This window comes from Anabrus simplex, chromosome 1 (genome assembly GCF_040414725.1).
Source record: "Anabrus simplex isolate iqAnaSimp1 chromosome 1, ASM4041472v1, whole genome shotgun sequence".
Lineage (NCBI taxonomy): Eukaryota > Metazoa > Arthropoda > Insecta > Orthoptera > Tettigoniidae > Anabrus > Anabrus simplex.
The window spans coordinates 766,038,808-766,051,475 of NC_090265.1; the positions used below are offsets into that span (position 1 = coordinate 766,038,808).

Consider the following 12,668-nt stretch of genomic DNA (forward strand, 5'->3'; position numbering starts at 1 on the left):
TCAGCATTCATCTGTAACACCACATTTCAAAAGCTTCTATCTTATTGCAATCCTCAAAAATATTTTTCCATTTTGTATATCAGTATTTAAGGCAAGCAATTATTATTTTTTCTTAATAAAGACACTCCTTGCTTGTGATAGTCTGCATTATTTTATGTCCTCCTTGCTTCTGCTGTTAGTTATTCCACAACCTAAATACTAGAGCTCTTCCATCTGCAAAAACTTACATCCATCTTAAACATCAAATGGGAGGACCGTGTTACCAGCCTTACAGTTCTTGACAAACCGCATACTATAAGCATAGAGGCTACTATCATTGGCCACCATCTCAGATGATAGGGCACGTCTGTCACATGTGTGAAACCAGGCTTCCTTGTCAACTCCTGCATGGTGAACTCTACTCAGGCACAAGACATATGTTTCATGCCAAGATTGGGCTACTAAATTATATGAAACATATTCACAAAGCATTGCAAGTGGAGAAAAGTGTAAACTACTGACGAATATGTTTATTTGTATATGAGTTGCAGTCAACAACTTCCTTTAAAGGGCCCCATACACGCACACAGACTTACCTTTGGGGGGTAAGTTGGAAGTATGTAGTTACTCACACATGCTTAGACTAATGATTATTTACCGAGGAAGTTGAATACAACACGCTCAGCTGTTATGCAGATTATGCGCTTCGGATGGTTGAAAAATGTATACGGATTGAAATTAATTAGATAGTCAGTATAGAAGATGAGCTGTTACTTGGACACAATGTAGCGCTCTGCACGATGAAGATGCACAAAAAAAATTTCATTTTCATATTTGTGGGTTACCACATTTACGTTTTCTGCCGCAACTCTGAGGTAGCGCTTTCATCGCAAAGTCTCCAGGTAAATTCAAGCAGCACCAGGATGTCAGAGACTTGCCTGCAGACTTTTTGGCCATACACACAGATACATGTCTGAAGAGACTGGTTTGCGCAGACTTACCTCCGACTAAGTTTGCGCATGTATGGGGGCCCTTAAGACTAATTTTGTTATCTAATATTTCCTGTATCACCTGACCTCATTTGGCTACATTCTGTTACTGTAGTTTTGGATTTATTTATTTTCATCTTGTACTCCTTCTTCAAGACTCTGCCCATACTATGCACAAAACAGGTCATGGTGTCTTGTGTCTTGTTCCAAGATGTTTGAGCTCTTACCCACACCATGCACTACAGGTCTAGGATTATATGGGAATAATTTCAACAGGGACACTAGCTAGCTATGAAATAATATGTGGTTGCCACCCGTTAAGGATTTACGTAGGTAGTTCTTTTCCCTGTCCCTTCGCTACTGTTATTTTGTTTCGGTGTTTCTTAAATTCGTACGCTCCTCATCACGAGATGGTTGACTCTATGCCCAGTGAGCCAACTAGTACCAAAATAGACTACCACTTACTAAAAGAGCAACGGTAAAGCATTCTTAAATTCGAACCTTTATTATAGAGAGGTCTTGTTTGTGAACAGACAAGGTTTTCTGCAAAACGTAAATAATTTCTCCTTGTTTTCTGACACAGCAAAGGCCCATAAGTTTAATATCATGTCTACAATGGGCCATGAAAGCATCAGTCTAAATATAAAAACTGCAGCATCTGGGTGAGAATAATCTACTTAACATTCCATCTTGGGTTATCACACAACTGTCTCAACACTTTGACTCCAGAATTTCACTCACCAGCCAGATCTTACCTACCTGCTCAAGGATATGGGAAAGTGAAACAAAAGGTAAAGCAACTACATTAAAATATTTATTATCACTAATCCAAGTACAATGTAGATCTGAACAGAGATATAGAACCACTCAGCAATGAATGAAGATGTAATAAACTACCTTTTGTGTCTCTCATATATGTTTCAAACACGTGTTCAGTAAAAAACTCTTCCTCTATTTTCTTTCCTTTCTGGACCAGATAATTCCATACAAAAAATTAAGTGTCCTCCAGATAGAATAAACATAGAAAGAGATGTTTAATATCAGTTGCAGAGTCTTTAACCTTCTTTCGTTAACACTTTTATGTTTGATATACACAATGGACCTTTATTCCTTTCTGTCACTTACACTGACCTGTTGAGTTCACTTTTTCTTAGCCTTTTACCACTTGTCTTTATCTTATTTAATTCTTCTTCCAGGTTGAACCAGTTTGCTAATATTTCAAATACATTGCAGTATTCTTTGTCAAGGCATCTGATTATCTGCCACCAGTCAAAGACATAAGAGAATTACAGGCTCCTACACCGAATGTAGCTGCAATATCTGCTACATGGGTGAAACGAAGTGTGCGAATTCTACCTAATTTAAAGAACATATCAATTACAACAAGAGCCAAAACAGAGATATTTCAGCTGTAGTCAAGCATTGCTGCAAAACAAGACATGAAATTTCATTTTATTGAAACAATATGAATTTAGAGGAAGGATATAAAATCAATAATTCCTCGATGCCTTTTATACACAGACTAGGTGATGTACCCATGCTTCGCTACAGAATTCTACATTGTATACAGAATTCTAGGTTAGGTAGTGTACACGTTGTGAGCAAGATTGTATTAAATTGCATAGCTCTTAACGTTACCCTAGAAACGTGATGGGGAAGTCACCAAACGTCTTTTCTCATATGAAGACAGGGTTAGGGAATATTCATTGTAATGGTAGGCCCGCTTGCCTACCATCAGTCACAATCAGGTTGGGGAGTTTTCACTGTAGTGGCAGACACTCACTCTCCACCTGCCTTTTTACATCCTCAGAAATGAACTGAAATGAACATAGGTCATTACCATGACGTCAGTAGGAATTGCACGATTAAAAGCAATACTTTTGTATGAAATACTCGATCAAATGAAAAACCACACACGTTTTCTCACTTTTAACGAACAGTACTACAATGCTGATCCAACAGTCCAAAGTTCCAGAGCTGGAATGACCAAGCAACTGACAGCCGTGAACACTCTTCGTCTATTTTTGGTGGATGGGGGGGTTGAATAGTGGAGAATGCCTGGGCAAAAACTATGCCCTTTAACTAATCTGTTTCCTAGGAGTACCTGACGAGTCTGAAAATCTCAAGTCACTACACTGGCGGCGGAAAAATCTATCTGACTTGGAGGCAAATTTTTCTTCCAAGCCAGAGGAATTTGGAATAAAATGAATGTACAATTTAACAAAAGTGAAGAGGAAGAAGCTTTTCTTAAGAAATGGCTCTTTTCAGGGTTGAGTTTTGAGTTATTCAGTGAATTGTGATGCTATAATTTGGAATAAGCCTGAAATGTAATTCTAGACCAAGTCATACTACTACTACTACTACTACTACTACTACTACTACTAGGTGAGCCTCTGACTTAAGTGGGCACACTGCTCATTCAAAACAGCACGTCAGAGTAAGGATAGAATAGCTCGAATACTATGATGAACCAGTGTGTAACGTACCAGCAGTTTCAGAAAATGTATGAACCAGAGGAATGGCATGCTAAAGAAGAAAGTTATCTAACTCCCCAGCTATTTCCTCGCCAATATTCAGTCCGGCTGTTATACTCGGTACGCAGTAGTAATCCCATCTGTCGGACTTGAGTGGCAGCATAAGAGACAAATAACATCACAACAAACAATGGTCAGTGTAATGTTATTGTTGATCAATGTTATGCGCTTTCGATATTGTAAGCCTTCACATTTCGTTTTCTTCCAACTCTGAAATACCACTCGTATCATAGTCGGTACGGCAAAACTGAATAAAACATGAATGACCAAAAATTGTATTATCTGTAACTTTTGTTATGTAGTATTTTACGATAACAATAACACAGCTATTTAAAAATTAAATTTTAGGTGCCTCCCCCAAAACTACAAGTTCATCCAGGGTGAAAAAATTGTTTATAACTTAGACTGTAGTTTCTTATTCCCCGACTCTATATAGGCCCTACTGATTTTCATTAAATTCTGTTAACCCATTTTCTTGTGGCTCGGCATTGACATGGACTTAGCAACAAAAATACAAATTCATGATTATCTGTCTTTTTTTTTTTTTTGCTATTTGCTTTACGTCGCACCGACACAGATAGGTCTTATGGCGACGATGGGACAGGGAAGGGCTAGGAGTGGGAAGGAAGCGGCCGTGGCCTTAATTAAGGTACAGCCCCAGCATTTGCCTGGTGTGAAAATGGGAAACCACGGAAAACCATTTTCAGGGCTGCCGACAGTGGGGTTCGAACCTACTATCTCCCGAATACTGGACACTGCCCGCACTTAAGCGACTACAGCTATCGAGCTCGGTATTATCTGTCTTATCATAGCCGGTACAGTAAAAATGTATGAGACATAAATCATCAGAAATTAAATTCTATATAACTTGAGTTATGTAGTATTTATCGATAGGACCACTTAATATAAATATTTGAGAATTAAATTTTAGACCTTCCCCTAAAACTACCATTTCACTCAGCGTGAATAAAATGATTTATAACCTAGATTGTAGTGGATCATCCCCCAACTTTATATATCGATTTTCATTAAATTTTCTTCAGCTATATTCTTGTGATGCGTGTACATACATGCAGACAGACGGACAGGTAGACAGAAATTACGGAAAATTAAAAACACATTTCCTTGTTACTGTGGACATGGCCGATACAGAAGTACCATTCTTTTCAAATTCTGAGCAGTGTAAAGACAAAACTCTTATTTTATATGTATATAGATTATAATATGCTAGTCAGAACATGAACATACACACCAAACTGACAAGTTACATAACAGTGATGGAAACTCCCAGCTAATTGCAGAGAGATAAACACGCTCCAGATATTTCACGAGGCCCTCCGTCAGCCGGAGAGAGAGAGAGAGAGAGAGAGAGAGAGAGAGAGAGAGAGAGAGAGAGAGAGAGAGAGAGAGAGAGAGAGAGAGAGAGAGAGAGAGAGAGAGAGGAGGATAGTTAAATGCAAGACACAATAACGACCTTCATAGCTGATTTTGAGTGCACAGAGAAACTAATTACCTTCGACCAAGTAGGGGTATTAGGCACAGAAACTCAGGGATAATTTAATAAAAACCACCTATTCAATACTTTCCACGTTTAATGTGGTTTGAATCTACATGAATGTATGTAGACTTATCAGGTCAGGTACATGTTTCACCCATTATTTTGGGCATCTTCAGCCTGTAGACAACCTATAGGTCAAGGTTTGGGACCTTTTTAACCAATATATAGTATAATATACAAACATTAATAATCTCTTAAGACTAACATGCCAGGATAATAATTTTAAAAATGCGAACTTAAAATAACTGTGGGTAACATAAGTTAATGGTGTTTTAACAATTTAAAACTTGTCGGTCCTAATCTATCTAACTTGAAAATATGTCCAAAACTAAAATGGATCTTCTTCTCTATATAAGTCTTGAGAAAGGAGGATATTGATACTGGGGCTTATTTGACATATTTGAAATATGTGGGTCAAATAAGCCCCAGTATCAATATCCTCCTTTCTCAAGACTTATATAGAGAAGAAGATCCATTTTAGTTTTGAACATATTTTTAAGTTAAATAGAATAAAACTGCCAATTTTAAACTGTGTAAAAACACCGTTAATTTAAATTTATATTTTCAATCGTGACCAGCCTACAATTAACAATCAGTTCAAAATCTCCACTTCTTGTTGACAACACATTCTGACATTAGTTACGGTACATCAAGAACATGAAATGATATAGGTGTCAAATGAACCCTGGTATGTAATATCCTCTTTACCCAAGACTCATGATAGAGGAAGAAGATCCATTTTAGTTTTGGACATATTTTCAAGTTAGATAGAATAGGACCGACAAGTTTTAAGTTGTTAAAACACCACTTATGTTACCCACAGTTATGTTCAGTTCGCATTTTAAAAATTATTATTCTGGCATGTTAGTCTTAAGAGATTAGTAATGTTTGTATATTATATTACATAATGGTTAAAAAGAGACAAAATAAGGAATGAGAAAATCCGGGAAGAAATTGGAGTGGAAAAAATGAATGATAGAATAGAGAAGAGCCAACTAAGATGGTTTGGGCACATAAAGCGAATGAGCGACGAAAGAATGCCAAAAAAAAAGGTGATGGAAATGCAAATCCAAGGAAGGAGAGGCCGTGGACGACCACGATTGAGATGGAAGGATACCATCCAACGCAGCATTATAGAAAGAAACCTGGACTAGGACACAGTGTTGGAGGAGGAGTGGTGGAAAGACCGAAGAAAGTGGAGAGGAACCATATTTGCCCCTACCCAGCTACAGCTGGATAAAGGGAAAGGATGATGATTGGTTAAAAAGGTCCCAAAATTTGACCTAAAGGTTGTCTACAGGCTGAAGATGCCCAAAATAATGGGTGAAACATGTACCTGACCTGATAAGTCTACACAAATTCATGTAGATTCAAACCACATTTAACGTGGAAAGTACTGAATATGTGGTTTTTATTAAATTATCCTTGAGATTCTATGCCTAACATCATCTTCAATACGGAACAATAATGAGAGTTGTTACTTGTAACAAGTAGGGGTATTTCGGTTGCCTTGACTAGAAATAAAGCAATGTTTTTGAAATATCGACAAACTGTATATAAGGTACATATAACAAGAACATGGTTCAACCGGGAAGAAGAACCACATTATTTGTCTCCTCCATTTTCCTATATTTGTCCTACTTTCTTCACATTGCCCACCAGGACTGAAGATCTGTCAAGATGGCCCCATAATGAGTGTTGAAGCCTGTCCTGATGAAGGTGGGAAGCAGAAAAAGCTGGATGCTGAGAAGAACTGGAACTGATGAGGACAGGGCCCATGTTCTTATCCTTTTGACAAAGAATACATGTATTGTTTCGTAAACCACACTTGGTCTTGTGAGTGTTAGAATAAAATGAATGATTTAGAAACAAAAAATTTCTAGAGAACACGTGCAACGACATTATTCAATATCTCATTGTAAAGGAGAAGGACCAGCAAGAAGAATGTGACCTAGATATTATGCCATTGCGTGATGCCGTAGTGCCTCCATCTTGTCATGCCGTGCAGCAAAGAATTGGGGTAGGGACTCAATATGGTAGCACATCATATGAGATATTGTTTGATTCTTCTGAGGTATAAAAAAAAAAAGAATCCACAGCCTGTTTTCAGTCATTCGACCAGGTCAGGAATGAAACGAATGAAGCCTCCATCTACTGGAGAGGATAGAAATTGAGTCGGCTACCAAAGTCTGTCGCACTGCTCTGGGGCAATGATTAATAACTGACAGGTGAAATGAAATGATATTGGAGAGTGTTGCTGGAGTGAAATATGATAGAGGGGAAACCGAAGTACCGGGAGAAAAAGTTGTCCTGCCTCCACGTTGTCCAGTATAAATCTCACATGGAGTGACCAGGATTTGAACCATGGAACCCAGCAGTGAGAGGCTGGCATCCGCCTGAGCTCGGAGGCCCCAGGTTCAATTCCCAACAAGATCAGGGATTTTTACCTGGATCTGCAGGCTGGTTTGAATTCCACTCAGCCTACGCAAGAACAACTGAGGAACTATTTGATGGTGAGATAGTGGCCCCGTTCTAGAAAGCCAACAATAACGGCTAGACCACCTGCCACCTCGTCGGTCTTCAGGCTGAACAGCTGTTGCTTGGTAGGCGCTGTAGTTCCATGGGGTTTGCTTTTGTATTAATTATTTCTACGCCATACAATAAATAATAGAAGTAAGATAAGGCCATGGTGATGCATCAGGAACAAGAAAGCAAACGGATGAAGAGGTCAGGTCATTTCTACACCAAAGTAGAAGCTTCAATTATGAGAAAATCACAAAAAGATAAAGAAGGGCAAGAAAGATTGTGAAAAATAATCCACAATATTTCAATCATGCTCCAACCTACCACAGATAATCTGAAAATTGTTATTTGTGTATAGTGTTCGAATGTTATAAGTGACCATTGCCACACGAGGTCATGACACACAAACATTTTGTGACTGCTGTGCACAACCAAACAATCTAGAAGCACTTAAATGGCATTAAATAGTCCTTATGATCGTTATAATATCTTCCACTTCCAATTGGGCTGACTCGACACTGCTGGAGGTATCCTCAGGTGTGGCTCTGTAACAAAATAAACCAAGTACTTCACTTAAACTTGTCTGTGCAGTTTTCAAAAGACTGCAAGATTAGTCATGGGTTTCTGCAAATCAAAATCCTGCATATGCAGCGTCCTCATCAAACAGGAAGAATAGTAGATGAGCAAGAAAATATAGTGAAAACCAAATGTAGACAGGTGAGCGACTTATAACTAGAGGGCAGATTTTGGCATATTTGCCCATAAGAATTAAAGGCAATTCATACCATTTGAAATTGAATGGGTAAGTTTTATAGTGCACATAAATGCATAACTGTAGTTTTTATTATTATTATTTTGTATAAAACAACACATGTGAGCCTCCGTGGCTCAGACGGCAGCACGTCGGCCTCTCACCACTGGATACCGTGGTTCAAATCCCGGTCACTCCATGTGAGATTTGTGCTGGACAAAGCAGAGGCGGGACAGGTTTTTCCCCGGGTACTCCGGTTTTCCCTGTCATCTTTCATTCCAGCAACACTCAATTCTCATTTTATAGCATCTAATAGTCATTAATAAATCACTTTGGGAGTGGCGACCTCATCGTATTAATAGCCTATATCTGCTTCATTCATTCCATCCCTGACCCGGTCAATGACTGGAAAAAAGGTTGTAGGTTTTCATTTTTATAAAACAATACATATATTGATCAGTATAACAATTCAAACAAAAAATTTCCATTCACCACCCAAAGCATTTAAATGGCTAAATGTTGTTGGCAGTCGACAGTATTAACAAGAGCTTCACAATATGTTTATTTTTTTCGGTGGCTTTTTGGTATTCAGTTCGGATGTTAGAATCATGGAAAAATAATGTTTTTTCAGCAGCTGAAGTAGTAGAGAGGAGAGATCCTTCCTCGATGCGTAGCCCCGTCCAAAAATGTATTCTTACTTATATAGAAGAATTAAAACAGAGACAGCCTCAAACTAAATAATGCCACTATTTTCCTTGTCCTTATGGTCTTGTCACTAGCAGGACCTAACAAATCCAGGTTAGACATAGTAGCTCTAACCTACCTTTCATCTTTCGTGTTAGCATCTGTGGATAATACACCGATGTTGGCAAGCCTCTTCAGTGCAGTGCAAGCTCGTCGGAGCCACTAATATGTTGGATCTATAACCTATACATTCATTTCTTCGTTGTATGAAGACCAGTAACCATTAGAAATCATACCAAAAGAAAAAAGCAGATACAAGCATTCTACTTTAGCAGTGGATATTTGGAGAACTAACCTTATACATAGAGGAAAAACAAGTATTTTAAATAATAATAATAATAATGTTATTTGTTTTACGTCCCATTAACTACTCTTTTACGGTTTTTGGAGATGCCGAGGTGCCGGAATTTAGTCCCGCAGGAGTTCTTTTACGTGCGAGTAAATCTACCGACACGAGGCTGACGTATTTGAGCACCTTCAAATACCACCGGACTGAGCCAGGATCAAACCTGTCAAGTTGGGGTCAGAAGGCCAGTGCCTCAACCGTCTGAGCCACTCAGCCCGGCAAACAAGCATTTTACAAAATGTGCAATAGTGCATATGTTGCTGTTTTTAGTGCATAGATGCATGCATATTTTCCTGTTTTAAGTGCACAAGAATCTGCCCTGTACTTATAACAGCTTGCATACTAAAGATGATATTGTACACATACAGTACAGTCGACAAGGAAGTGTATTATCCCCTCTACTTTTCACCACAGCCATGGATGATATCCACAAGAGTCAACAACAACAACAAAAATGGGAAGCAAAGAGACAAAGGCCTTACTCTTTGCAGATGACATAGTAATATGGGGAGAAGATGAAATGGCAGTACATGAACAGGTTACTGTATGGAATCAGAAGATAGAGTAATATGGAATGAAAACAAGTGTGGAGAAAGGTAATTTTTTTTGTTAGTGGCTTTACGTTGCACCGACACAGATAGGTCTTATGGGGACGAAGGGACAAGAAAGGCCTATGGGTTGGAAGAAAGCGGCCGTGGCCTTAATTGCCTGGTGTGAAAATGTGAAACCACGGAAAACCATCTTCAGGGCTGCCGACAGTGGGATTCGAACCTACCATCTCCCAGATGCAAGCTCACAGCCGCGCGCCCTAACCGCAAGGCCAACTCGCCCGTTCGGAGAAGGGTAAGACAGTAATGATGACGAGAGGTAATACTGAAGTAAATGGAAGACAATTAGTTGTGAAAAGCTTCAAATATTTAGCAAGTATACTTACATAAGATGCGAAAATAAGTGAAGAAATTGGAAAGAGAATCCAACAAGCCAATGAGGTTTATGAATGTATAGTGTGGAGCGAGGATGTCCCGGAGAAATGCAAGAAAATTCTCACACATCAATTAAGACATACGCGGCGGGCACATGAAAAAAAAAAAAAAAAAAAAAAAGCAGAATCCAAGCAGCCGAGATGAAATTCATTAAAGGAATAATTGGAAAGACATGAAGGGACAAAATCAGAGAGAGAAATGGATTCCCTAACCTGCAAGACAATATAGAGACCAGTAAGCTGAAATGGTATTGACACATGATGAAAATGGAAGAGGACACAGTTCCAAAGCGAGTATTTATGGAGAAAATAATAGGAGGAAGACAACCAGGGAAGGCCCAAAAAGAGGTGGACAGATACGGTGAAGGAGAGTATAGAGAAGAGAGGAGTACAAGTAGAAGACATGTTGGAGGAAGGAAAGGAGTGGTGTAGAGACAGAAAACTGTGGAGGTCCCTGATTCACAACCTGACCCAGAAGTCAGGAAACAGAAAATGAAGAAGAAGATGATTTTTAGTTGGTTCTAATCTACTGCATGACCTTGACTATGAAATTTACTAATCATTCTCTCTCTTTGTTCCTACCTACATAAACAGCATATTAGAGATTATAATGATCTGATATTCCTCTTAAAACAAACATCTTAATAACTGACAACCAATCTCACCAGCAGGTACCAGTCATCTGAGTGATTACTGGTGGCAGTGAGGATCACCTCTCGTGGGATGGTTCTTCTCCCCTGGCCTTAAACATTACTGTAAAAATCTTATCCAGTACCAATCTTGACTTGAAGCAGGCTACTGTTACAGCACCAAATGACAGTAGACTCAAAGCAAATGAAATGAAGTTCCTATGATCATGTGTGCAAAAAACCAGAAGAGACAAAATACAGAACAAGTAAATTTGCCAACGGTTTGGTTTGGGAGGAGTTTGTTGGACACATTAGACGTAGGTAGAATGAAGATGGTCACGTGAATGTGATCCCCAGAATGCATTTTGATCAGAACATTCCTGGCAAAAGACAGCATTTGGGAAAAACAAATCAGAAGAGACTTAGCCAAGAGAGATACAGGATGGCTACAAAAACTGGAACAGCAAATAGGGTTTGATGGAATAAACTGGAAGATGCTCATTTATGCTGATACATGGCTTGCTGGAGCAGAGAAATGACGATGATGAGCGAGGGAAATTATTTGCTAGAAATAAAGCAACACAATCTGTTACCTGAGCATGAGCGGTACAGTCACATCTTCACAGAATTGTCTTGTTGTTATTCATGTGCCACGAATTGTAATGAGAGATCAGCTTTCTTTCTTTCTTTCTGGTTACTTCTGTGTTGGTTAATGTAATGGTAGCTCTTTATGGAATGGAAATGCTTCCATAGAAATCATGTGAAGTGACCAGTACAAGAACAGAAAGATCATATAATATACAATACTCTGCAAAAAAAAAGAAAAAAAAGCTGCGAAAGGCCTAATGCTGTAAGTGGAAGAGACAAGTCAGTCAGTAACATTGCTATGCAGTGTGTCAAAGCAGACAGGGACACAAATAACATCTTAACTCTAGACAAGATTGTCAATGATGTGCAACAAAGACAGAATGATGATTTTGTGGAGTGTTATGAAGTAGAAGAAAGAAATTCCAACTGGTGCCGCAATGAATCAATGGAACAACAACTTGAAAGGTTTGAGTCAGATGTTGGTTTGGAAAGTAGTGAGATGAAAGAAAGCCAGCACGTCAAAGCACTGTTAATGATTGTTAGCCGACTGGGAACGAGAATACAGATCACATAATACAGTCGAAACTGGTTATGATGTTCCCCTCTAGCGTGTTTCCCTGGTTATTACACCATTATTCCGAAGTCTCAGGATGTGTCCTATAAAATACATGCTAAAGAAACCTGGATAGCACATTTACGTCATCTTTAGTATATTTGTAACTACCACCATAAGAAATTTAAATTAGTGTTCCCGGCCACGTTGCGCACATGACAGACCAGCATCAACTGACCTGGGTAAGGATTTGGTAGAGAAAAAATCATGGCCTCGGAGCGCGGTTGGGTGTTGGCCTACAGCTGCAGGGAGCAGCAGTCCCAAGCCAGTCTTATTCTCTTTGCGTATGACGTGCTGGTTCTTAATTTTATGTTTGTGAGGCCTCTTTCAGATGGCGCGGGTTCGACCCACTTCTGCGTTTAGATGCCGGTCCGCCTATGCCTAAACTAAGAACTGACTGTTCAACTAGAATCTTTCAGATGATGCGGAGGC

General features: G+C 39.1%; 1 protein-coding gene across 1 annotated transcript in view; it reads right to left on the reverse strand.

The window, feature by feature from the left end:
- Positions 1 to 5,432: 5,432 nt before the first annotated feature.
- The window catches only part of Elp1 (elongator complex protein 1), a 313,623-nt gene continuing 306,387 nt past the window's right edge, over positions 5,433 to 12,668 (reverse strand). The window contains exon 13 of the mRNA XM_067136206.2: positions 5,433 to 8,128. Within this exon, the coding sequence (XP_066992307.2) occupies positions 8,064 to 8,128 (65 nt within the window). The 3' untranslated portion in view covers positions 5,433 to 8,063. The remainder of the gene's footprint in view (positions 8,129 to 12,668) is intronic.